Source organism: Phocoena sinus, chromosome 16 (genome assembly GCF_008692025.1).
Source record: "Phocoena sinus isolate mPhoSin1 chromosome 16, mPhoSin1.pri, whole genome shotgun sequence".
Taxonomy (NCBI): domain Eukaryota; kingdom Metazoa; phylum Chordata; class Mammalia; order Artiodactyla; family Phocoenidae; genus Phocoena; species Phocoena sinus.
The window spans coordinates 22,908,532-22,936,072 of record NC_045778.1 but is presented as its reverse complement, the minus strand read 5'-3'; the positions used below and the strand labels follow the sequence as shown (position 1 = coordinate 22,936,072).

General features: G+C 49.4%; 1 protein-coding gene across 2 annotated transcripts in view; it reads right to left on the bottom strand.

The window, feature by feature from the left end:
• Positions 1-27,541, bottom strand: part of ADAMTS14 (ADAM metallopeptidase with thrombospondin type 1 motif 14) — a 93,532-nt gene that overhangs the window by 28,538 nt on the left and 37,453 nt on the right. Inside the window, exons 5-7 of one of the 2 annotated variants that reach the window (XM_032609091.1) lie at positions 3,767-3,850; positions 2,900-3,056; positions 814-919 (exon numbers count right to left, since the gene is read on the bottom strand). In XM_032609091.1, the coding sequence (XP_032464982.1) occupies positions 814-919; positions 2,900-3,056; positions 3,767-3,850 (347 nt within the window). The remainder of the gene's footprint in view (positions 1-813; positions 920-2,899; positions 3,057-3,766; positions 3,851-27,541) is intronic. The other variant, XM_032609092.1, reaches the window with a different exon arrangement.

The following is a 27,541-nucleotide window of genomic DNA, read 5'->3' as shown; positions in this document are numbered from 1 at the left end:
GAAATCGCAGGGGCAGGCAGATGCAGAGAGGGGCAAGGCCAACCACAGATGGCAGGCTCGCCCTCGGGACTGGCCCACTGCTCTCATTCTCATGTCCTTCCAGCTGCAGAAAACAGCCCTCACTCTGTGTGTGGGCTGGGGGCGGGCAAGCTGGGGGCGGGTCCCGTAGCTCTGCCCTTGTGGACAGACAAGGCCAGGAGACGTGACTGTCACAGGTATATGTCACCACCAGACGTTGGATGGTGGATTATTTGTTTTCTCCCAGCACGTAGCTTCTTGTGTGCTTTTCTGTCCCGTTCTCCACTGCAGCCCTATTTCTAGAACAGGGCCTGGCACACCGCAGGTGCTCAAGAAATACTGGTTGAATGAATGAATGAACATGCTCTAAACCAAATCCGGGCCCGAGGATCACACACGCCTGCCACCCGCTTGGCCCGAGGCCTGGGTCTAAGTGCCCCTGTTTATGATGGACTCAGGCCAGGGCTCCATCGCAGAGCACTGGGAGGGCCGTGAGGTGTGGCTGAGATGGAGGGATAGAGGCCACCCAGAGAGCAGAGCACTGCCTATAAGGCGACACTGCTACTGGCCTGCCAGAGGCAGGGCCACATCTGGTCTCCCAAGGCCCTGGATTTGGGGCTGGGCCCAAGGCAGGCCCAGAATTGCTGTCTGGGCCCCAGGGCTCCCTCCCCGTCGGGGCAGCTCCTCTGGCATCTCCCTGGACACTGGGAAGGGAGTCCCAACTGGGGCGAAGCCTCCCACACCCGCAGACCTCCGCAGAGCTCAAGGCACAGCTCGCCCCTTGGAGCCACTTACACGTGGCCGGTCTCGTGGGCCACCACGAAGGCCGAGGAGAAGCCATCTTCGTGGTTAAGGGCACAGCTTCTCAGGGGGTGGCACATGCCAGTAACAGGCGCGTACCCTGCCAGGGAGAGGGAGAGAGGGCAGAGAGAGAGGTCACGTGCAGGTGAGGTAGGACTCGACGAGGTCTGTGCCGAGCCAGCCACCGCAGGGACGTCCGGACCTGGTCACCACTGGAGGGTCCCTGGAGGAAGAAGGATCCTTCCAACGCACCCCCCCCGTGTGTACGCACCCGCAGTACAGCTCCTGGGCCAAGCTACCCCCACGTCCTAAGGCTTGCCGCCCTCCCTCCTGGCCTGCAGCTCTCTGTGCCTGTCGGCCCCGAGCTTGCATACAGCCAACTTCCGAGCTGCATCCCTCCAGACAGTCAGTCCGCTGGTGAGTCAACAAACAAGCTCCAAATGTGTCTATGCGGGGTAGCAGGTGGCACCGTGTTAGAGACTACGGGGAAAACAGGCACGAGCCCGCATCCCCCCAGCACACCCACACACCGGAGGGGCAGACGGCTTAGCAGGGAGACTAGGGGTCACGAGGTCAGCCTAGGTGTGGGCCTGCAGGGCCGGAGTTCAAGGAGCACAGAGGGGTGTGTGGGGTGGCTGGGGGGGAAGGGCTCTGACCGAAGGGGTTGAGCGGGACCAGGGAATGACTTACGGGGGCCTAGAGCTGGGCCTGGAGGACAGGCGAGAGACTCTGGCGAGGTGGGGGGTGGGCAGGGGGAGGGGAGGACACGGGCAAGGTGCAGACACAGCTGCGCAGGCCTCAGGAGCCGCGGGCAGTGCAGGGGGCTGGCACGTGGCACTGAGTAAACAGCTTTGTGTGCGAGGCCCGTGATCTACGGGGGCTGCTTCCCCGCCTCCCCAGGGCCCGTAATCAGCTGGGAGGGCAGCCTGGGCTGAGGAAGACATCTGAGGAGGGGGAGATGGTAGAGAGAGCTCCCTGCCTCGGGCTTTCAGCCAACCATGACCAGACAGCTATTCCCTGTCTTCGGAATTGCTGAAATCCCCTCTTATTTGAGATGGTTTGGGGGTGTAACGAGAAGCTGTGGTGAGAAGGCTTCTTGGGTCCCGATTGTCCTGGAGGTCTGGATGTAGTCTACAGGGCATGCAAGTACACACGTGTATGTGTGTGTCTTTGCACATGTGTCTGTGTGTCTGCACGTGTGTCTGTGCATGAGTATGCATGTGTCTGCACACACGTGTGTCTGCGTGTAGGTGTGTAAATCTGTTTGTGTGCGTACAAGCCTGCCTTTGGGGCTTCAGGGATTCAGACAAGCAGCCCTTTTGGTAGAGGCTGCCTCTCTTCTAGCATCTAGCATCAAACCAGAAAACACTACAAAGCCCTCAACTTGGAGCCTGAAGATCCCGTCTGAGTCTCAGCTTTGTCTCCTCTCTGCTGTGAGGCCTAGGCAAGCCTCGTTGCCACCCTGTGCCTTGGTTTCCCCATACAGAAAACCTGGGGGCGATCAAAGCTTCCTATGTCTGCAGAGCGCTTTCAGCCATCCTCTGTCACAGACATGGGATGCATCCCTCAGCCCTTTTAGCAGCCCGGGAATGGAGGAAGGCAAATACTACTATTTCTCCCATTCCACAGTTGGGAGAATCTCAGGAGATGAATGAGTTTGGATCACTAGGCTGGAGAGGCATGGATCTGTGGGTAGAGCAGGGCCTTCCTTTCTGAAGTCTACACCAGCCCCGCCCTAGGTGCCCCATGGCGTGCAGTGAGGACAGAAGGATACAATGTGGGCAGAAGCATCTTGAAGATCACTGAGGTCTTCAATCAGCCAGGCTCCGGGATGGTGATCACAGGGCCTAGGGCCTGACTCACAGCAACCTGCAGGCTCAACCAAGGCAGCAGGGACCAGGGCGGGGCCCCTTCACTTCCCCTGGCCCCCGAGAAACCATTCCAAAGCTCGCCTACCTGTCCGGCCAGGTCCTGTCTCCAAGGTCCCAAGGATCTTTTTGTTGCCAGAAGACCTGGCCCTAGAGGCAGCCTTGGTCTCTGCCCTGCAGCTGCACACAGCTGGCCACGGCAAATACAGTACCTTGCGTACCTGAGGGCCCAAAGTCCTGCCGGGTGAGGAAGACGACGTGGTCGTGGTGCTCCGCGTGGCCGGGGTCCTGGCGCTGCTGAGACTGCGCCCAGCGACACACCTGCTCCAGGCTGCGAGAAGGGTTCCGACGCTCGATCAGGCTCAGGGACTGGGGGGTCAGAGAGCAGAGTGCCGGTCGGAGCCCACGGACTGCAGCAGGCACCCTGCGCTGTGCTCCCAGCAGCAGGGGACACGGAGGCCCGCAGGACGGCAGGGCCTGCCCCAAGGTCACCGCTGTCCCGGCTCCGGCTGCCACTGGCACACAGCCCCGTTCCGTTTTAGGGAACGTTCCTGTGCCAAGCCCTGTGCTGGGGCACCTGTCTGCTGAGAACTCACATTATTGCTAATTCCTCAAGTAACCCACAGGCAGCTGCTGTACTGAGCATCTCCGCTATGCAGTCATTGTCATTAATCTCCACAACAGCCCCTAGAGGAGAGTTCTGTTTTTACTCCCGTATGGGGGAAAACAAGCAACAGAGCCCAGAAGCCCCGGCCACAACCCTAGCAGGACTTGTCTCGGTCACTGGCCCCCCCCTCTAAGCCCCACTTTCCCCACCGATTCATGGAGCAGGACCTCCAGCTAGCTGTAGGGGTTGAGGACCGTCCATTTACCCGATTGGAGGGAATTCATAAGTCCCCGCTTACCAACCCCAGATGCCTCCGCCACTGAAACCTCAATTCTAATGGTTTGGGGGTTCTAATTTTGGAAACAAAATGTTTCCTAGATGCTGTTATCCCTCCCCGATACCTTAGCTGGTCTGATGTTCTGGCCCCCCACCCCTTCTCCCTCAAACACTGCCTGTTGACACGGGGGTTTACCTGTCGGTAGCCAACCATGATCAAGCGGACAAGGGCGATGTTTATGTGGACCCCCAGGGACTCATCGTGGTAAATCTCATCCACCTTCAAGAAGAGATGAGCGTGTGGTGTTAGGGGAAGCAAGAGTTCATTGAAGGCCCACTGCATGCCAGGTATCTGACACGCTACCCTACTTCACCCTTACCACGGCTTTATCTGGCAGGCATCCCTATCCTCAGACGAAGAAACTGAGGCAGAGGGAGGCAAGATGACCTGCCCAAGGACACACAGCTAACAAGCTGCACAGCTGGTTTTCAAATCCTGGCCCACCAAATTCCAACACTGAGCTCTTTCCACGAAGCCAAAGCATGAGGGGACCTGGTCTCAAACCCAACAACTCGGATGGAATCTTGTCTTTTAATATCTCTGAAGAGTCCTTCCAGAAATGTCACCCAGCTCAGGTCACTCATCCTCACAGCCCTGTGTACCTTTCCAATTGCCTCTGGAATCATCTGTGTGCTCTGCAGTGCCTGGGCACTCCTCCAGGGCAAATCCAGGAGGAAAGGGCTCTAGGGCCTTGGACCAGCAGCATCAGCATCACCTGGGGCTCGTTAAAAATGCAGAATCTTGGGCCCACCTCCTGAGTCAGAGTCTGAGTTAGAACAAGATCCCCAGTGATACTCAGGCACGGTCAGGTTTGAGGACAGGAGCAGTACATTGGATTATTCCCTTCTCCCACAGGCTCAGGGACCTTTGGGGCGGTCATGGCACAGTTCATCGAAGAACGCAGCCCCCAGCCACTCCCCTGTTAAGGAAGTCCCGGAACTGTGTCCACAACAGATGGACACCGCCTCTGCCTGCCCACCCCCAAGGACAGGCAGTTCACTTCACCCACTCCTGAAGATGCCTATCTCCTGAGTAGTCCCACTGGACAAGTCCATCTTTTTTGTTTTAAATAACTTTTATTCCTGGATATAAAATATTTCACTCTAAAAACTCTGAAAAATACCCCAAAAAAGTAAAAGAAAAAAGTCAGAGGCGATCAAGATGGCGGAATAGTAAGATGTGAAGCTCACCTCCTCCCACAAATACATCAAAAATACATCTACATGTGGAATGATTCTCATAGAATATCTACTGAACGCCGGCAGAAGAGCTCAGAGCTCTGAAAGGGCAAGAAAATCTCCATGCAACCGGGTAGGACAAAAGAAAAAAGGAAAAAAGAAAAAAAGGAAAGTGAAAAAGGAATCAGAACAGGACCTGTACCCCTGGGAGGGAGCTGTCAAAGAGGAAATGTTCCTGCACCTGGGGAGTCCCCTCACTGGTGGGGAGATCAGCAGGGACAGAGGGGGGCTTCGGAGCCTCGGAGGAGAACTCAGCAACGGGTCTGCAGCAGCTAGAATGGAGAGAAACCTGCACAGATGGTCAGTGCCATCGCTCTGCACTCCCCAGCCTGAGACACGTGGCCACCAGTGTGGACGGGGGCTGGGTGTGGAAGCTTGGGCTTCAGAGATCAGACCGGAGAGAGGACTGGGGTGGGCTGCGTGGGAACACCGTGAGGGGCTGGAGTCTGGTGCGACCACAACTGTGGGTGTACACAGAGGAAGCCTGGGCCGCCTTAGAGGCCAAGCGCCACTGTGTGGGCGGTGTGTGCGGGCAAGGGGAGGACCTGCTATTCCAGCGTTTTTCCCTGTGTGAGCTCTCAGGCAGCAGGACACTGCCTACACGGGCTCCAGGAGTGGTGGCAAGCTGCCTCTGCTCCCACGGCGTGCTCCAGGTGTGCACATGAGCTGCCACCGCTGCCAATAACCCCAGGACCAGGCACCAGCCGCTGCATTGGCACACCTGTATCAAGGGGATAACGGCCAGCACGCGCTGAGGAAAGACGCAACATGCATCCATACTAAAAACAGCCCTCGCACCAAAAGTATTAAACCCACACAAGCTACACAGGGACACTCCCACATATAAATAGCCCTCCGAGACCACAGTAGACAATTGTTTCTCCTAAACTCACAGAATTAAGAGAAATATAAGTAAAATGAAGAAGCAGAGGGACCACTCCCAGTTGAAAGACCAAGGGAATTCCCCTGAAAGAACAAACAATGAAACAGACCTCTTCACTCTAATAGACACAGATTTCAAAAAGGAGATAATGGAAATACTGAAGGAATTAAGAAAGGCTATCGACAGAAATGCAGAGTACTGTAAAAAGGAACTAGAAACTATAAAGGGGAACCAAGAAAAATTAGGAAACTCATTTGCCGAGACAAAAAGGCAACTAAAAGGCAATGAATAGCAGAATAAATTATGCAGAAGAATGAGTAAGTGCCGTGGAAGCTAGAACAATGGAAATCACCCAATCAGGATAGCAGACAGAAAGTCAAATGAAAAAAAAATGAAAGCAATATAAGATAATATATTATATGGGATAATATATTATAGGATAATATAAAGTATGCCAATGGGATGATATAAAGTGTGCCTATGGGATAACATAAAGGAATAATATAAAGTGTGCCAATCTATGCATGATAGGGATTCCAGAAGGGGAAGAAAGACAAAAGGGGATCGAAAATGTATTTGAAGAAATTATGGCTGAAAACTTCCCAAACATAAAGAAGTAAACAGATATCCAGGTACAGGAAGCACAGAGGGTCCCAAACAAGATAAACCCAAACACACGTACACCAAGACATATTATAATAAAAATGACAAAAGTTAAAGAGAGGGTTCTAAAGGCAGCAAGAGAAAAACAAAGAGTTAATTACAAGGGAACCCCCATAAGGGTATCAGCTGATTTCTCTACAGAAACATTGCAGGCCAGAAAAGAGTGGCATGATACATTCAAAGTCCTGAAAGGGAAAAATCTGCAACCTAGGATACTCTAACCAGCAAGATTATCATTTAGAATAGAAGGAGAGATAAAGTATTTCTCAGACAGGCAAAAACTAAAAGAATACAGAAATACAAAACCTATTCTGAAGGAACTATTGAAAGGTCATCTCTAAATAGAAAAGAAGTAAGAATATATAGGAAAGAGAAAATCACAATTGGAAAGCAAATCACCTAAATAAGCCAGTCCACAGATTTAAAAAAAATCAAAGAATTTCTGTGACAGTGATGATAACCACAGTGAACAGCAAAAGGATGAACGCAAAGATGTAAAAGGGCATCAAAATCATAAAAAGTAGGGGAGGAGAGTAAGAAAATGTAGATTTTTTTTTTTCATTTCCTAGAATGTGTTTGAGTCTATATGATTACCAGTCTAAGGCAAGTAGAAACAGGATAGGGTTAACATACTTGAAAAACAGGGTAACCACAAATCAAAAACATCCAAGAGATTCACAAAAACCAAAAAGAAGAGAACATAAGCATAACACAAAAGAAAATCATCAAACAACAAAAGGAAAAAGAAAAAGAAAGGGACAGAGAAGAAATGTAAAATCAACAGGAAAACAAGGCTAAAATGGCAATAAATACATATCTATTAATAAGTACCTTAAAGTCAATGGACTAAATGCTCCAATTGAAAGACACAGAGTGGCAGATTGGATAAAATAAATAAATAAATAAACAACAGCCTACAATATGTTACCAACAAAAGACCCACTTTAGGGCAAAGGACACACACAGATTGAAAGTGAGGGGATGGAAAAGGATATTTCATGCAAACAGAAATGAAAAGAAAGTGGGGGGTCACAGTACTCATATCAGACAAAATAGACTTTAAAACACAAGCCATAAAGAAAGGTAAAGAAGGACACTATATAATGATAAAAGGATCAATACAAGAAGAGGATTTTACACTTGTCAACATTAATGCACCTAATGTAGGAGCACCCAAATAAATAAAACAAATACTAATAGACATAAAGGGGGAAACTGACAAGAATACAATAATAGTAGGAGACTTTAACACCACACTCACATCAATGGACAGATCTTCTAGACAATCAATAATGCAACAGAGATCCTAAATGATACAACAGAACAGTTCAGACTTAACCGATATTTTCAGGACATTACATCCAAAATAACCAGAATACACATTCTTTTCAAGTGAACATGGAACATTCTCTAGGATTGACCATATACTAGGGCATAAAACAAGCCTCAACAAATTTAAGAATATAGAAATTATCTCAAGCATCTTTTCTGACCACAACAGCATGAAACTAGAAATCAACCACAAAAAAAGAAATGAGAAAAAAAAAAATTACATGGAAACTAAACAACATGCTACTAAAAAACCAATGGGTCAATGATGACATCAAAGAGGAAATTAAAAAACACCTTGAGACAAATGACAATGAAAACACAACCAAACAAAATCTATGGGATGCTGCAAAAGCAGTTCTTAGAGGGAAGTTCATAGCAACACAGGCCTTCCTCAAAAAACAAGAAAAATCTCAAATAAACAACCTAACCTACCACTTAAAAGAATTAGAATGAGGGCTTCCCTGGTGGCGCAGTAGTTAAGAATCCACCTGCCAACGCAGGGGACACGGGTTCGAGCCCTGGTCTGGGAAGAACCCACATGCCACGGAGCAAATAAGCCTGAACACCACAACTACTGAGCCTGCGCTCTAGAGCCCATAAGCCACAACTACTGAAGCCCACACACCTAGAGCCCATGCTCCACAGCAAGAGAAGCCACCATAATGAGAAGACTGTGCACCGTAACAAAGAGTAGCCCCCACTCGCCGCAACTAGAGGAAGCCCACGCGCAGCAACAAAGACCCAACTCAGCCAAAAATAAATAAATTAATTTAAAAAAAAAGAATTAGAAAGAGAAGAACAAACAAAACCTAAAGTCAGCGGAAGGAAGGAAATAATAAAGATCAGAGGGGAAATAAATAAAATAGATTTAAAAAACAATAGAGGGACTTCCCTGGTGGCACAGTGGTTAAGACTCCGCGCTCCCAATGCAGGGGGCCCAGGTTTGATCCCTGGTCAGGAAACTAGATCCCACGTGCATGCCACAACTAAGGAGCCCACGAGCCGCAACTAAGGAGCCTGCAAGCCACAACTAAGGAACCCACCTGCCGCAACTAAGAACCAGCACAACCAAATAAATAAATAAATAATTTTTTTAAAAAAAAAAATAGAAAAAAATCAATAAAGCCAAGAGCTGGTTCTTTGAAAGGGTAAAGAAGACTGACAAACCTCTGGCCAGGTTCACCAAGAAGAAGAGAGAGAGAACCCAAATAAATAAAATAAGAAATGAAAAAGGAGACATAACAATGAATACCACAGAAATACAAAAAACCCTAAGGGAATACTACAAAAATTTATATGCCAACAAATTTGACAACCTAGAAGAAATGGACAAGGATCTAGAAACATACAGCTCACCAAAACTGAATCAAGAAGAAACAGATAATTTGAACAGACCAATCACTAGAGCCGAAATAGAATCTGTAATTTAAAAATTCCCTACAGGGCTTCCCTGGTGGCGCAGTGGTTGAGAGTCCACCTGCTGATGCAGGGGACACGGGTTTGTGCCCCAGTCCAGGAAGATCCCACATGCCACGAAGCGGCTGGGCCCATGAGCCACAGCCGCTGAGCCTGCGCGTCCAGAGTCCGTGCTCTGCAACGGGAGAGGCTGCAACAGTGAGAGGCCCGCGTACCACAAAAAAAAAAAAAAAAAAAAAAAATTCCCTACAAATAAAAGTCCAGGACTAGATGGCTTCATAGGCAAATTCTACCAAACATACAAAAAAGAATTTATACTGATCCTTCTCAAACTCTTCCAAAAAACTGAAGAGGAGGGAACACACCCAAAGACATTCTATGAAGCCACCAACACCCTGATACCAAAACCAGACAAAGACACCACCAAAAAAGAAAATCACAGGCCAATATCGTTGGTGAATACAGATGCCAAAAGTCTCAACAAAGTATCAGCAAACCGAATCCAACAACACATAAAAATAATCACACACCATGACCAAGTGTGATTCACCCCAAGTTCACAAGGATGGTTCAACATATGTAAATCAGTCAATGTGATATGTCACATAAACAAAAGAAAAGACAAAAACCACATGATCATCTCAATAGATGCAGAAAAAGCATTTGACAAAATTCAACATCCATTTATGATAAAAATTCTTACCACAGTGGCTACAGAGGGAACATATCTCAACATAATTAAAGCTATTTATGACAAACCCACAGCCAATATAATACTCAATGGTGACAAACTGATAGCCTTCCCACTAAAATCTGGAACAAGACAAGGATGCCCACTCTCACCTCTTCTGTTCAACATAGTATTGGAAATCCCAGCCACAGCAATCAGACAAGAAAAAGAAATAAAAGGTATCCAAATTGGAAGGGAAGAGGTAAAATTGTCATTATAGGCAGATGATGTGATTCTATATTGAGACAACCCTAAAGACTCCACACATAAACTACTAAAACTGATAAATGAATTCAGCAAGGTAGCAGGACACAAGATGAACATACAGAAATTGGTTCCATTTCTTTACACTAACAATGAAATATCAGAAAAGGAATGTAAAAAAAAATACCTTTCAAAATCACAACTCCCAAAATAAAATACTTCGGAATAAACCTGACCAAGGAGGTGAAAGACTTATATGCTGACAACTATAAATCATTAATAAAGGAAACTGAAGATGATTCAAAGAAATGGAAAGACATCCATGCTCTTGTATAGGAAGAATTAATATTGTTAAAATGGCCATACTACCCAAAGCAATCTACAGATTTTTAATGCAAGCCCTATCAAATTACACATGACATTTTTCACAGAACTAGAACAAATAATCCTAAAACTTATATGGAACCATAAAAGACCCAAAATTGCCAAAGCAATCCTGAAGAAAGAGAACAAAGCAGAAGGCATAACCCTCCCAGACTCCAGACAATACTACAAAGCTACAGTAATCAAAACAGCATGGTATTGGCAAAAAAACAGACATATGGATCAGTGGAACAGAACAGAGAACCCAGAAATAAGGAAAGCTGGACAGCTGCATGTAAATCAATGAAGTTAGAACACACCCTCACACCATACACAAAAATAAACTCAAAATGGCTTAAAGATTTAAACATAAGACATGATGCCATAAAACTCCTAGAAGAGATCCTAGGCAAAACATTCTCTAACATAAATCATAGCAATGTTTTTCTTAGGTCAGTCTCCCCAGACAATACAAATAAAAACAAAAATAAACAAATGGGACCTAGTCAAACTTACAAGCTTTTGCACAGCAAAGGAAACCATAAAAAAACGAAAAGACAACCTACAGAATGGGAGAAAATATTTGCAAACAATATGACCAACACGGCCTAATTTCCAAAATATACAAACAGCTCATACAACTCAACAACAACAAAACAAACAACCCAATAGAAATATGGGCAGAAGACCTAAATAGACATTTCTCCAAAGTAGAAATACAAATAGCCAATAGGCACATGAAAACATGCTCAACATAGCTAATTATTAGAGAAATGCAATTCAAAACTACAATGACATACCACTTCACACCAGTCAGAATGGCCATCATTAAAAAGTCTAGAAACAATAAATGTTGGAGGTGTGGAGAAAAGGGAACCCTCCTACACTGTTGGTGGGAATGTAAGTTGGTGCAGCCACTGTGGAAAACAGTATGGAGGTTCCTCCGAAAACTAAAACTAGAATTACATATGATCCAGCAATCTCACTCCTTGGCATATTTCCAGACAAAACTCTAATCCAAAAAGATACATGCACCCCTATGTTCACAGAGGCACTATTCACAATAGCCAAGATGTGGAAGCAACTAAGTGTCCATCGACACATGAATGGATAAAGAAGATGTGGTACGTATATACAAGGGAATACTACTCAGCTATAAAAAAGAACAAAATAACGCCATTTGCAGCAACATGAATGCAACTAGAGATTACCATACTAAGTGAGGTATGTCAGAAAGAGAAAGACAAATACCATACGATATCACTTATATGTGGAATCTAAAATACGACACAAATGAACCTATCTACAAAACAGAAACAGACTCACAGATACAGAGAACAGACTTGTAGTTGCCAAGGGGGAGGGGGTTGGGGGAGGGATGAACTGGGAGGTTGGTGTTAGCAGGTGTAAGCTATTATATACGGAATGGATAAACAACAAGGTCCTACTGCATAGCACAGAGAACTATACTGAGTACCCTATGATAAACCACAATGGGAAAGAATAGTAAAAATGAATGTTTATATGTATAACTGAATCACTTTGCTGAGCAGCAGAAATTAACACAACACTGTAAATCAACTATACGCCAATTAAAAAAAAGCTCCCAAGTTATGAAAAGAAAAAAAAGTTGCCTCCTATTATATATTAGCCAGATAAATAATAACTATGCCGTGTGTGTGTGATTTTACAAAATTGGAATCATGCTGAATATACTGTTTGTATTTTTCTTATTTCCTGAAACATCATTCTGTGGATTTAAAAGCATCACCTCTAATGTCTACAGGTGATGGGCCATCACTTACGTAACTACTCCCCTAGGAGAAGTGACTTGTCCAAGAGCAGAAATGACGTGGTCAGCAAGTCAGTGTCAGTACAAAGCAGTGTAGCCGCCAGGAGCCAGAGTCCTGGGTTCAAACCCCAGCATTTCCTCTTAGGAGCTGGGTGGCTCGGGGCACATCAGGTAACTCCTCAGAACCTCTGTTTCTGTAGACTGGGGATCATAATGGCTGTCGTGGGGCTGGCACGTGGATGCTCAAGCCAACTCAACATCTGGGGATTACGAGTGAGCCCCACAGGCAGAGAGGCCCATGAGCACGGTCGGTGATGGAGGCAGAAGTGGAACCAGCCTCTGACTCCTGCCCACATGGCTTCCCGGGAGCGGGGCTGGAGATTCATGCATGACCCTGTTCTCACCATTTCACCTCTCCACGCCCTTCAGCTCATGAGCAAAGGAACCAGCCTACAACCCACAAAGGGACTGCTGTCTACCCGATGGAGAGGGACAGTGTGGCCAACCCTACATATGAGAGTCCCACGGGGCGGGGAAGGCCAGCTGGGGGACCAGAGGTCTGCTCCTGTGCTGACGCACCCCTCCTGGGACACAAGAACAGAGCCCCAGCCTACTCTCCCACACCTGACAGCTGCTCCAACCCGTGAGCGTGCAGACTTCAGAGCAGCCAGCACCAAGCTTCCCCCAAGGGCCTGCCTGGCACCCATGTCTGACCCCAACTGACACCAGAAACCAGTGCCTGCTGGGGGACAGCAGGCCCCACGAACCCCATCACACATAACAGTGGAAAGTCCGATGGGTGGGAGCACCTCCCTCCACCCTCCTCTCCTCTCCTGCAGGAGCAAAGACATCATGGGAGCAAAGTGGCCAAATGCATACATATATGATGTCCTTCTCCACCCGCCTGCCCCGACTCATCCTAGGAGAACACGCACACATTTTCTCCCTCACAGAATTCCAACCTGAGTACTCTTTGCTGACCCACTGAAACGACACTCGATCTGCGGTAGGATGACTCCAATAAGCCCAACGTCTCAGCCCCTCCGACACCAGTACATGGCCTTCCTTCTACACAAGGGTGCGGCCAGTGTCTCAGACCTCCCTGATGGTGCCCTGTAAGAGTGTAGACCAAGAACGGGGTCACAAGCAATGCATGCTCCACACAGCCACATCTGTACACGTCGCATACACGTGTAAACCCACCAGTGACCCCAGGGCAGGCGAAGGAAGCGGTCACTGGGTACATGGGCGGGGCATCTGCAGGGCCTCTGGCCATCTAGAGTACCCGGGCCATTGCCTTCCTGCCCTCCTCCGTCTCCAAAGTGGACCAGGCAGATTGCTGCCAGAATCCTGCCACATTACTCATTTCTGTCCCACACTCCGCCAGCCAAACCCACTCTTCGAGGGCTGCAGTGACCCCTGCTCTACACTGCATCTCCAGGCCGGGATACTGGGAGGTCCTCACAGAACTGGAAAGGGGGCTGCTGCTCTCTGAGCAGGAGGAAGAATCAGAGCCTGAGTGTCCAGTACAGTAGGGGGTTGAGTGGGGCCTCCTGACACCGACTCCCAGTCCCAGGTAACCGGTTCAGACGCAAATACTGAGCAATTAATACTAAAAATTAATTTTGCCTCTTCTACAGAAACAAAAAAGAAGTCAAATACACATTTCTTGCACAGTAACTTACCTTGAAATCAACCTTCATGGTTAGGAAATAAAGCACAAAACTCTTTTGATAATCAATGCTACACAATTATTCACTTTCACCATTAAATAACACATTTAATCAGCTAATTAGATAGATCCCTACAAAGACAGAGAGACAACCTTTTTATCTCCCACGTGAGACACCACAGGCTTCTGAAATAATCTGGACACCACAGGCTTCGGTCACTGGTGTATCAATCTCTGTGGCGCAGACCCCCCGTGCCCCACCCCAGGGGTCAGGGGAGACGAAGAGGGTGCTTGTGGGAAGGAGGGTCAGGCAGGTCTTACTGGAGGAGCCAGAACGATCCTTGACTGAGAAGGTCGTTGACCCTTTGGAGGTGGGGAGAGGCTTGATGCAGGAGAGAGGAACGCGGGAACCATGTGGAGCCACCAAGAGAGCCCCAAGGTCACTGGCAATCAAGGTAACTGAGGCCAATCCCTACGTGACGGGGAGTTTCTTCCCAGCCCATGCCCGCACACCTCCAACAGGGCACTCTCGGCCATTAGAAAGCTCTCTGTGCCATGAGCCCCATTCGGCCTTCCTGTCCACCTCCCCCACTGGCCTCGTGTCTCCCTCTTGAAGTTTCACTGAGCGCATCGGCTCCATTCCTGGAGACAGATAGTCACCACTGACTCCCAGGGACTCCTCTCTAAGCTCACATCAGTCAAAGAGAACGTCTTACAGGCAGCAAGACAGAAGACAGATCACTCACCAAGGAAGGACCATTGCATTAGGAGTAGGTTTTCAACAGCAACAAGGGAGACCCTGAAGTAACACCATCAAAGCACCATGACAAATAAACCATCAACCTAGAATCCTGGACCCAGCAAACCATCTTTTAAGAACCATAATGAAATAAAGACATTATCGAGTGAAAGAAAACCGCGACTGGCACACGGACCCACTAAAGGATCTGCAGGTAAGGACGATGGAAGGCAGCCTAAATACGAGAATGCATGAATAGTTTTGAGCCTGTGATAGGAGCACAGGATAGGTTCCGCAATGAGATAGTCTGGTCTCTTCTTATATTAAATAAGGATAATGAAAATGAAGCAGTTAAACTTTCTCCCATATTCCGCCCCCCCAAAAGTAGGGTTGGCCCTGCCACTCCAGGGGTCTGGTCTGTCTCTGGGGCCCTGGCTCATCTGTACACACCCTTATTAGCCCTTGAGTGGGGACCTCAGTGGCTTTGATTCAGCTGGAGCTACCCTGACACTCTGCACAGGCCAAAGAGGGGGCTGGACAGGGCTGCCGTGTCCAGCAGAACCACAGAGGCCGTGGGCATGTGGGTTCCACCCACAGCCCTGAACTGGTGCCCCAGCAAGGAGATGAGGCTGCCTGAGAGACCCAGGACCCCAGCCCTCCGGAATAAACACAGAGCTGCTCCCTGACAGGCTCCAGCCTGGCTATGCACTCAAGGCCTGGCTCTGTCAGCCTCTGCCCGCCACGGCTGTCTCCCAAATGCCAGAGGTGAGGCCAGCTCGCCAGCTCAGGGGAGATCAAGAATCGCTTCCCATGGTTGTGGGAAAAAGCATGATTGCTGCAAGACACACCCACGGGGCAGAAAAGAACAGTGTCTGGTCTCCCTGCTCCCCCAACCTCAGCCAAGTTCAAGACCAAGACCCCCCCAACCCAGGTTAGAGTTCCACATAACATACTGGCCTGGGATGGCTCTTGGCTGTGTATCAGAAAAACAAGCACAGATCAGGACTCCCTCTGGCCAAGGGGAGATGAAACAGCAGAAGCGAGAGGATGGTTAGAGAGCACTAGGGCTGGAGGGTGACTGCTAGTCACTGAACACCTACAATGTACCAGGCACTGTGCTGAGGGCTTTGATGCAACCTCACGCAATCTTATGGGAGGACCTATTCCTGTTTCATATGTGAGAAATCCGAGGCTCAGAGAGGTTAAGTAACTTGCCCGAGGCTACCCAGCTGGAAAGCGGGAGGGCTGGGATTTGAACTCTGATCTCTATGAGTCTTAGCCACTACACACAGCTGCTCTCCAGAACCAGCTTCTGTGGCAGGCTGGCTGGGGTGGGCTTTCCCTGGCCTGGAAGAGAAGATGAGAGGAGTGGGATTCCATGTCCAGTGAACAGCAACTCGGCCAGTCAGGGATTGTTATAAGAACCCCTTCCCTCTTCTCCTGTAACCCTGTGTGGCCAGGCCTCCCGGGGGCCTTGTGGTCAAGCCCAGGGAGCAGGAAGAAGGGAAGGGGGGTCTACTGGGGTGGGAGCTCTGAATCTGTTCTCCTGCCCAAAGGCGGGGATCAGAATCTCTGGGCACCTGCAGCAGCAATGCCCAGGCTTCAGCCCATGGCTGGCGGGGGAGAGCTAGGCCCCGGGGAGCCCATGCGAGGGCAGCTGGCAGCCTTCCCTTCTGGACCAAGCCAAGATGGGCTTCTCCTTCTTGCTTCCAGCAGAGAATGGTCCCCCACCAACCCCAAGTTCCCTCACTCCCTAGGGAATGTTGCTTCTGAGGGGCTACGGAGCAGAATGTCTACCTACTGCTTGGCAGCCGGGTTCAGCAGGGCTCCACAGGGAGGGGCAGTGTGGAGAAAGCCAGACCCTGGGGTCTTCAGCCCGCCCCTCACTCAAACAGGAGAGGGTACTTACTGCCACCTAAGGGCTGGCACAGCCCACACCTCCCAGCATCACCTCACAGAATCCTCCCAGCAACCTGCTTGCAAGGAAGTCATTGCCCTTCTTTCCTTTTTAATCAATACACTTTCAATTTTAGCTTTAGATTTTCAGAAAAGCAGCAAGGATAGTACAGAGTTCCCTGTTATTAATATCTGCCCTTACCATGGTACATTTGTCACAATGCATGAACCAATACGGACACATTAGTACTTACTAAAGGCCATATTTTTTCAGGTTTCCCTAATGTAGGGGTATTGTCCCATTTTTTGGCTATGAGATCGCATCTGGGTCAGCACATTACACTTAGTTATCCTATCTCCTTCGACTGCTCCAGGCTGTTTATCCTCTCTGATGGCCCTCAGACCTCCCTGCGTTTTGATGACCTAAACAGTTTTGAGGAATACTGGTTAAGTATTTTGCAGGCCGTCCTTCAGTTTGGGTATGTCTGATGTTTTCCTCATGGTTAGACTGAGGTTATGGGTTTCGGGAGGAAGAACACAGAGGTGAGCGCCCTCATCACATCATGTCAGGAGTGCGGGCTATGGGACTTCCCTGGCGGTTCCGTGGTTAAGACTCTGCGCTTCCACTGCAGGGGGTGCGGGTTCGCCCCCTGGTCAGGAAACTAAGTTTCCGCATGCCATGCGGCGTGGCCAAAAAAAAACAAAAGGAGTGCGTGCTGCCAGCATAACATCATTGGTGATGTTGACCTTGATCACCTGCAAGAGAGGCTGCTTGCCAGGTTCCTCCACTGTAAAGTGACTACCTCCCCCTGCCACCCGGCCCTGGCTTCCATGCTCTGCTCTTTAGAAGGATGTCACTATGCACAGCCCCCCACTTCAGGAGTGGAGAGTTAAAATCCACCTCCTTGAGGGCAAAGGACCTACGTCATTTATTTGAAATTCTTCTGCAGAGATTTGTTTCTTCTTCCCCATTTATTTATGTATTCAATCATTCATTTATCAGTATGGACTCGTGGATATTTATTTTATACTCTGGGTTATAATCCAATACCTCATTATTTATTTTATTGCTCAAATTGTCCCAGCTTTAGATCTTTCAGTTGGCTCCTGTCCTTCTAACACACTCCCATCATTTTTGGCTTGGGGGTCTTGGGGGGGCACTTCCTTACTTTCTGACATTACAAGATGCTCATCTTGGGCAGTCCCTGCCCCAGCTCTACAGTCAGCCACTCCTCCAAGGAGCTCCAAGGGGCATGGTATGTTATCTCTGTTTTCATGGCCAGAAAAGCTGGCCCAAAGTGATGGAAGCGCTCGTCTAGGGACAGCAACCACAGCTGGCGTTCAAGCGCAGCCTCCACTCATGTGCCTTCCCTGGTCACTGAGAGCCTCTGAACCTGAACAGAATGCGGCAGCGTTGCTTGAAGGTCGGGGAATGGCTACAATGACTTCTCTGGCCCTTTCTCAATACTGGGCTCTGGGGCCAGTCCTACTGGCCAGTCCAATCCCTGACCCTTCTAGCAACACGGCACACGGCGACTCTGCAGATCAGGCGCCCCAATGCACCCTCCAATGCCCCCATGAGGCCAGGACGCTCTTCCTTCCCTTTGTTTATGATTGCAGGAGGCCAGGTGGCAGTTCAGGTGTGTTGCCACTGCCTGTGCAAGCAAGATCCTCTTGTTATTCCTGGTGGCTTCACAGGATACCGCAATCCCTCAACATTTCAGGCAATGAACCGTTTAGGGACTATCTGAGGAAGGAATGTGAATCACGGGTGTCCCAAAACCTCCACTGCCACCTTCAGGAAGGACCAAGAAGACACCGCATGGAAGCTTGCAGAATGGGTGTCCGTGCATTGGATGACGTCCCAGAGGAAGAGAGGAGCGCTCCTGCATCATCACCCAGGCTCCTGATAGCACAGAGGACAATACTGTGTGGAAAAGCACAGATTTTGATGACTCTCTGCTGAAAGTGATTTGGACAAGTGATACTCTGAATGTGAGGAAGTTATGGGAATACCTTAGTTCCCCACTTTGTCACATCTGTGTACATACAAGAGTAATATATGATCAAAATCTAAGCCTAAACAAGGCTAAAGAGCTCTTCCAATAAGTACAAATACACATGCTAAGTGATAAGAAAACATCATGTCAGAATTTAATCACTAGCACTTTTTCTCTTTCTCGAGTCCATGAAATAACGGAGCATCTGACGATTGATGGGGCCTTAGATTTCACAAAATGTAGTAAATATGTGTTCACACACGTCTGAACTCATCTGTGTGTGCACATGTGCATGTATCCATGTCACACGGATAGATGCGGGCATATGTATATGCACGTGTGTCGACACATGTACTGTACACATGCCTGCATGCACACGTGCGGATGTATGTCAGCAATATACCGCTGCCTACAGCCTGGGGTCCCTGCTCTCCCCAGGCCCTCGGGCGCTGACCCACGCAGGAGCCAGAGCTGGGCCCTGCTGTGCCCTGGGCTGGGACACCGAGGCCTCATCAGGGAGCCATGCTGACTTATAGGCCACGTTGGTAGACCCTGCCTTTGAGGTCACCAGTGAGATCTTGAATACGAGGCTGCTCTCTGGGTGGTGCGAGGAGGGTGCTGAATCTCCAGGTTACTTTCTCAGCTGCCACAGGCTCACCTACTCCATCCCCTCCCTGCGAGTTCAGTCACGGGCTGGTTTGGGCTACAGGCCGGCACTTTAAGCGGCCTCTAACCAGCACACCTCTTCAAGTGTGGCTGTCCCTGGGGCTCCCAGAGCCTGCAGGCTGGCCTGTGCCGTCCTCCCGGGCCCGGCCACTCAGCCCACCTCACACCCGGGCTGTTCGTGCAGCCTGGTTCCAGAGTGCTCAGGGCCAGGCCTCCCAGCCCAACAGAGTCCCTTTCATGAGTCCACAATACTCAGCATTTATCCCCCGCGACCTATTTCCAAAATGCAGGAGCAGTTACAGCCCAGGTCAGCCTGCTTGTGTGTGAAGAGAGGCAGTGAGCAGGCCTGGAAAGACCCGTGCTCTGCGCGTGATCTCGCCCTGCGCCGACCCTCCTCTGAGCCTGTGGAGGCCTGGGCACAGCAGGCGAGGCAGAGGTCAAGCGTTTGGCACAGGGCCTGGTACACGGCCTGCGCTCAACCAAGAGCAACGGCTAGTTTAAAACTTATACCTCCCACTTCGGCGGCTGAGGAGCGGCCCATGAGATCACCCTAGAAGCAGTCAGGAGTCTGACCTCCATACCTGCGAGGGAGAAGCCAGATACAACAGCCCCTGGTGAGCCGTCAGGCTCTCTTCACCCCCGAAGGGTGTTGCTTGTTATCACGGCTCTCCTGCCAGGAATGCCTGCCGGGAATCCCAGCACTGGGCCTGTTCTCTTCCCGGTGGGCTCGCCTGCGTGGGGCAACAGGAGCTTATACCTTTTTGTTTGTTTGGCCCGTGCCACGTGGCTTACGGGATCTTAGTGCCCCGACCAGGGATTGAACCTGGGCCCTTGGCAGTGAAAGCACTGAGTCCTAACCACCGGACTGCCAGGGAACTCAGGAGCTTATACCTTAGGGCGGGGGTCACACGTGGTCACGAGGGACACTTTGACACTGACGATTCTCTCTCGTGGGGGCATCCTGTGCCCTGGAAGGTGTTTGGCAGCATCCCTGAGCCCCTCCCATTAGATGCCAGAAGCACCCCAGCCCCTCCAGCTGTGACAACCAAGATATATCTCCAAACCTTCCCAAGTGTGCCCTGGGGAGCAAAATTGCCCCCGGTTAAGAAATACTACCTTAAAGTAAATGAATTTTTGCTTTCCCTTTTTGGGGGGTGGCCTCTGAGTGTCATGAAAACAGTGGAAAGTTTCTAGGGGAGAGTCAAAAAAAGAGAAAGGACCAAAAGGAGAGGGAGGAAGGGGATTTGCATCCTTCCAGTGAGCAGGGAGGCTGAACTGCTCACATATCCCCGAAAGGAAGAGGTCTGGCAAAGCAACACTCTGTCAGCAGGAAAGCAGTTTTCATGGTGTTCCAAACCAGCTGTTATGATGAATATCTAACACGTTTAGTGACAACAGAAAGCCACGCTCCCAGGCTGAGGCCACCAAGGTCCAGGTCTGACAGCCAAACCTCCTGGATCTAGAAGGGGAGCCAAGCTTTTCCTAGCAGGCCATCTAAGAGGTGCTCAACACCTTCGTAGTGTCAGCCGAGTGGGGCAGGTAAGGAGCAGGGTGGGCAAAGGGTCTACCACCCAGACAGGTGGGATGCCAAGAGGGGTCCGGCTGCAGGCTGGCTTGGTGAGGACCAATGAAAGGGCCTCTTTGCTCTTCTCACCTCCCTCTGCCCTGGCTCCAGGCCTGAGGAGGATCCCCATATCCTCACATCAAAGGGATTCTTCATCCCAGAGAAGATTCGGTGCGTCACCCCAGGCAAGGAGGGGGCTCCTGCCGGCACCAGCAGGCCTGGCCACAGCCAGGAGCCAAGAGCAGGAAACGTGCCCCAGGGTGAAACGTCAGGATCCTGACTCTGCTATGGAGATGCATCTCAGGAAGAGGCTCCTTCTGCAAAGGGCCAACGTTCTTCCCACCTCCCGGGCCGGGAGTCCGGCGACCCTCCTTCTCCCTCTTCAAGTTCTGCCACAGCAGTAGTGGAAGGAAGGTGCAAACTTTGGAATCAGACAGGTATGAGTTCGAATCCCAGCTCTGCCACTTGTTAGCTGTGTAGATTCTGAGCAAGCCACTTAGCTTCTCAGAGCCGCAGAACGGTGCCTGCATAAGGCAGCAGTGAGGATTCAAGGAGCCTGCCTGTAAAGTCCTCAGCTCTGTGCCTGACATGCGGTAGGTACTGGAATGACAGGATAGCTAAGAGTCCCCACATCCTGGGTCTTTCTGCTGCCCCATCACAGCCTCAGCTGGCCTCTGGCATCCATCCTCTCCTGCCCTCATCCACCTGGGTACCACCATCAGGCAATGTTCTTCATGCATTCTCTCCACTCAAGAGCCCACGTTACTGCCCGATGGACCATCCTACCACAGCTATACTACTGAGAGTTCTCTGCAGGCCTCTGTCACCTCCCTTGCACACCAGGGCTGTGCAGCCCGGCTGCCACCACGCTTGGCCTGTATGCTCTTCACCTTGCCAGACCCCTCCCTGCCAAGATTAGCTCAGGACCAACCTCCTCCAGAAAGCTCTCCTCTCTCCCCGAGTCCACAGGGATACCACCTCCTTCAGCACTGCCCTCAAAGGTCCCCTAGAACAGGAGTCTGTCTGTCATACTAGGTACACAACAGGTACTCACTAAATGCTGAAAATTGCCCCTTATGTTTCAAATGTTTCCCTTGGCCAAAGCAATCCTGAGAAAGAAAAAGGGAGCTGGAGGAATCAGACTGTACTACAAAGCTACAGTCATCAAAACAGTATGGTACTGGCGCAAAAACAGAAATATAGATCAATGGAACAGGATAGGAAACCCAGAAATAAACACACACACCTAAGGTCAATTAATCTGTGACAAAGGAGGCAAGAATATACAATGGAGAAAAGACAGTCTCTTCAATAAGTGGTGCTGGGAAAACTGGACAGATACATGTAAAAGAATGAAATTAGAACATTCTCTGGGTTTCCCTGGTGGTGCAGTAGTTTGGAGTCCACCTGCCAGTGCAGGGGACACAGGTTCGATCCCTGGTCCAGGAGGATCCCACATGCCGCAGAGCAGCTGAGCCCGTGCACCACAGCTGCTGGGCCTGCACTCTGGAGCCCACAAGCCACAACTATTGAAGCCCATGCTCCTGGAGCCCATGCTCCGCAACAGGAGAGGCCACACAATGAGAAGCCCACGCACCATGACAAGGAGTGGCTCCCACTCACCACAAGTGGAGGTGGCCCGCGCGCAGCAATGAGGACCCAACACAGCCAAAATTAATTAATTAATTAATTAAATTTTTTAAAAAAAGAACGTTCTCTAACACCATACACAAAAATAAACTCAAAATGGATCAAAGACTTAAATGTAAGGCCAGACACTATAAAACTCTTAGAGGAAAACATAGGCAGAACACTCTTTGACATAAATCACAGCAATATATTTTTTGATCCACCTCCTAGAGTAATGAAAATAAAAATAAATGGGACCTAATTTAACTTAAAATCTTTTGCACAGCAAGGAAACCATAGACTAAACAAAAAGACAACCCACAGAATGGGAGAAAATACTTGCAAACAAAGTGACCGACAAGGGATTAATCTTCAAAATACACTAACAGCTCATGCAGCTCTATGTCAGAAAAAAACAAGCAACCCAATCAAAAAATGGGCAGAAGATCTAAATAGACATTCCTTGGGAATTCCCTGGTGGTTCAGTGGTTAGGACTCCGAACTTCCACTGCAGGGGCTACAGGTTCAATCCCTGGTCGGGGAACTAAGGTCTTGCAAGCTGTGCAGTGTGGCCAAAAAAATAAAAAATAAGTAAATAGACATCTCTCCAAAGAAGACATACAGATGGCCAAAAAGCACATGAAAAGATGCTCACCATCACTAATTATCAGAGAAATGCAAATCAAAACTACAATGAGGTATCACCTCACATAGGTCAGAATGGCTATCATCAAAAAGTCTACAAACAATAAATGCTGGAGAGGGTGTGGAGAAAAGGGAACCCTCTAATACTGTTGGTGGGAATGTAAAGTGGTACAACTACTATGGAGAACAGTATGGAGCTTCCTTAAAAAACTAAAAACAGAACTACCATATGACCCAGCAATCCCACTCCTGGGCATATGTCTGAAGAAAACCATGATTCAAAAAGATACATGCAACCCAATGTTCATTTCAGCACTATGTACAATAGCCAGGTCATGGAAGCAACCTAAATGTCCACTGACAGAGAAATGGATACAGAAGATGTGGTACATATATACAATGAAATATTACTCAACCATAAAAAAGAATGAAAAAATGCTATTTGCAGCAACATGGATGGACCCAGAGATTATCATACTAAGTGAAGTCAGACAGAGAAAGACAAATAACTTATGATGTCACTCATGTGGAATCTAGTTTTAAAAAATGATGTATATGAACTTATTTATAAAATAGAAACAGACCCACAGATTTCAAAAACAAACTTATGGTTACCAAAGGGGAAACATGGAGGGGAGGGATAAATTAGGAGCTTGGGATTAGCACACACACACTACTATATATAAAATAGATAACCAACAAGGACCTACTGTATAGCACAGGGAATTCTACTCAATACTCTGTAATAACCTATATGGGAAAAGAGTCTGAAAAAGAATGAATATATGTATATGTATAACTGATTCACTTTGCTGTACACCTGGAACTAACACAACATTGTAAATCAACTATACTCCAATAAAAAAATTTTTTTAATGGTTCCCTTGCCCTGAGATTTGAAGAAGCCTTAAGGAAAGAGACCCACTACAGATGGGTAAAGCAAGGAACAGCTTGGAAAGCCAAGTCCATCCAGGGCCCAGCAGCATGTGAGGGACTGCTGAGGAGGAGTCCTTGCCCACCATCTGGAGCTGCATGAATATTTATAGCACATGCCCAGGTTAATGCAAAAGTAAAGTGAGAGGCAAGATGCCCCTGAGAGCTGCAGTGACTGGTGCCTGATGGCCTGATCAGATCATTCCGAGTTCCACTAAGGGCTTTGTCCCCTCCTCCCTGGGTTAGCACAATGAGACCATCCATCCTGGGAACCAGATCTCTCTCTGATCCCACCAGGCCAGCCCTGGCCCCGGAAACCGGGATCAGAAACGGTCACAGGCAGGCAGGTGCTGCGAGGGAAGAGCAAAGGGACACCCTTTTTACCGGTTTCATGAAATCCCTAAGGGAATTAGCGCTTCAAGCATTCCAGCCAAATACAAGTTCCCACACGATGGACAGGATGTGCTGCTGGTCCCCTGGGAGCGAGAGGTTGTGGGCAGCCCCTCCACTCACTGCCACAGGAGGAACTCTGGCTGGCTGTCCACTGCACCTGGGAAAGTCCGAACCCCAAACCCTCACTTTCCCCCTGGGGTAGCCGCAGGTTTGCAAGGCAGCAGCTCCTTAGGCATGGCCCATCTCAGTGCTGTGAGCCTCTCTTCCCCAGAGGAACAAGCCCTTGAGGGAAGCTCTGTCTCAGCTGCACACCTCTGCTCCCACACCCACAAGGGTGAGGCAGCAGTGAGCAAGGAACCAGCCTCAAACAGCCCTCCAGAACCTCTGAGAAGACATTTACTCTCCTCCTCGCCTACTTTCTGGTAGGTTGTGAGAAGGAAGGTAGAACCAAGACTATGGAAATAGGCCTCCAAAGCAGGGCCTCCTGGCACGGCCTTCAGTGCTGTGTGTCCTGTAAGGGGCCTTGCCAAGGGCACACAGTGGCGCAGAACCCACAGCATGTGGGTTTCTACCCTAAGCGGGGACCTCAGGGACTGGCACAGGGCCCTGGTCCCTCCAGGACACACACACATATAATCACTCACTTCCTGGGGTCGCTCCCAGGGAGGGTCCCACTCCTGGCCTGTGTGGGGACCCACTCAGAACTGTAGAGTTGGTATAAATATTATTTTAAGCTGAAGACATTTGAGATTCAACAGATGCAGAAAGAAACCATCTCAGAAATTCCCACCTCTGACAAAGCAGCAACTTCTGGCTACTATAAATCCCCTCCTCAGAGGAATTTCATGGTCATTAAAAAAAAAAAAAGGGGGGGCTTCCCTGGTGGCGCAGTGGTTGAGAGTCCGCCTGCCGATGCAGGGGACACGGGCTCGTGCCCCGGTCCGGGAAGATCCCACGTGCCGCGGAGCGGCTGGGCCCGTGAGCCATGGCCGCTGAGCCTGCGCGTCCGGAGCCTGTGCTCCGCAACGGGAGAGGACACAGTAGTGAGAGGCCCGCGTACCGCAAAAAAAAAAAAAAGGCAGAAAGCCCACTTGCACCTGCATAAACATATATTATCACAAACTTTCTTATTTCCCAGTTGTTCTCCTAAAGCCCATTTATCTTTCCTAAAGAAACCTATTTGCCCTTCCCATAGAGCCTCTTCTCCCCTCTCGTCCATTTATTAAGTTAGGCATAGAAGCCCCAAATTCTAACCACCCTTTTGTGAGTTACTCATCACTGAGCACTTGCGCGGACAAGCACGTTGCATACGTAAACAAACTTTCTTTTTCTCTTGCTCATCTGTCTTTTGTCAGTTTAAATTGCATGTCTCCAGGTACTAAACCTAAGAGGGTAGAGGAAAAGTTGTTTCTTCCGTGACATCTGGGTCACCAGCCATGGACAACACCACTTGGCTGAGGCTACAGACCTCTGCAGAGGCCGTGGGGAGAGGGTGGCTCTGAAGTCGACAGATTGTCACTCAGATCTCAGCCCCGTACCCGACCAGACGGGAGACCAAAAAGTTACAGCCAGCTCTCTGCGCCTCGGTTTCTGTGTAAGGACATCAGGGATACTCAGACCTCTCACAGGGTTATTGGGAGACTTGAGTAAACGAGGTCACGTTTATAAAGAGCCTGGCTCCCGGCGGTTGCTCAAAAATGATTCTAATGACTTCAAAAATTATGTAATTTGCAATTGTTTTTTTAATGTATTTTTAATGAATAAATGAAGGCTTTCACTATGGTGTCTTATTTATTTATTTTTATTTTTAATTTATTTTTTTTTGGCCGTGCTGTGCAGCATGCAGGATCTTAGTTCCTGGACCAGGGATCGAACCTGGGCCCCCTGCAGCGGAAGTGTGGAGTCCTAACCACTGGACCGCCAGGGAAGTCCCCAATTTGCAATTGTTTCTGGACATACAACAGTTTATGTGCTCTGAGGGAAGGGACTACATACATTTTCCACTCTTTCTGAGCCCTTCACTGTGGAAACTATTCTTCTCTCTGCATGCTTCACCGCTTGATTTCTAGGAACAGACACTGCTCCACCTGACCGCATTCGCAGCAGTAGACCACCTGGGGGCCCAACCCAGCGCTCCAATCACAGCAATTAGTCCAGGATGACCATGTGACCCAACCCAGGCTAATCCTCCCTAGGAGGGCAGAAAGGATCCCTTTGCCTTTGGGTCCTAAGAGCAGGAAGTGTGGGAATCTGGGGTTGCCAGTGGTCCTGTTTCCTGCCATGGAGAGAAAGCCTGGCTCCTGTTGGCTTGTATCACCAAGCAGACAAGCAGGGAGGAAAGAAGAGGGCATCCTAATGGACCTGAGGCCCGAGTCCCTGGAGCTGTCCTGTCCCATAAACCCCTTCTTTGGCTAAGCTAGTGTGAGCTGGGTCTCTGTCACTGACGACCATAAGAGCCCAGATCACACCCACCCCCATCTTGCCAAATGCCTAGCATAGGGGAGGCCCACTGAGGCAGCGTGGCACCTGGCTCTGAACAAATGAATGAATGACAGCCCAGACTGGGGATGAGGCCGGCTGGGGAGTGGGGCTCCAGCAAGTCTGTTCTACCCTTCCAGAACCTGCTGCCATGCTCACACTTCAGTCCAACCAAGAGAAGCTGAGCAACGCAATCCTTAATGCAGGGGCCCAAACGGGAAGCTTTCTCTGAGAGATGCGAGACAGAATGGAGCATGTGACCCAAGAAGAGAGAGCTCTACGGTCTTCCTCAGACTACCCACTCTCAAGCACTCCTAACTCCAGGCCTTCCTTCTCTCCACACCCTACTCCCCAAGCAGAATCCAGAAAGGGAGGGGCGTTGGCAGGTCAGCTCTTGGGGAGGTATGGGGGGGGAAGGTCCCACCATTTAGTTACTTAGTCCTCTCACACAGCCAGAATCCAGGGTGTGCCCTTGTGTCCTGAGGGAATCTGCCACTTCTCTAGCCCCAGGAGGGAGGATGCAGCCCATAAGTCAGATGCGCCATCAGACTCCCTGCCATCCGTGGAAAGGGCTCTCTACCTGCAACCCAGTCCAGGCCGCAAATTCAGGGAATAAAAATGTGTACTTCCGTGAAAACTATGCACTGTCCACAGCACACCTATTGGCCTTATCT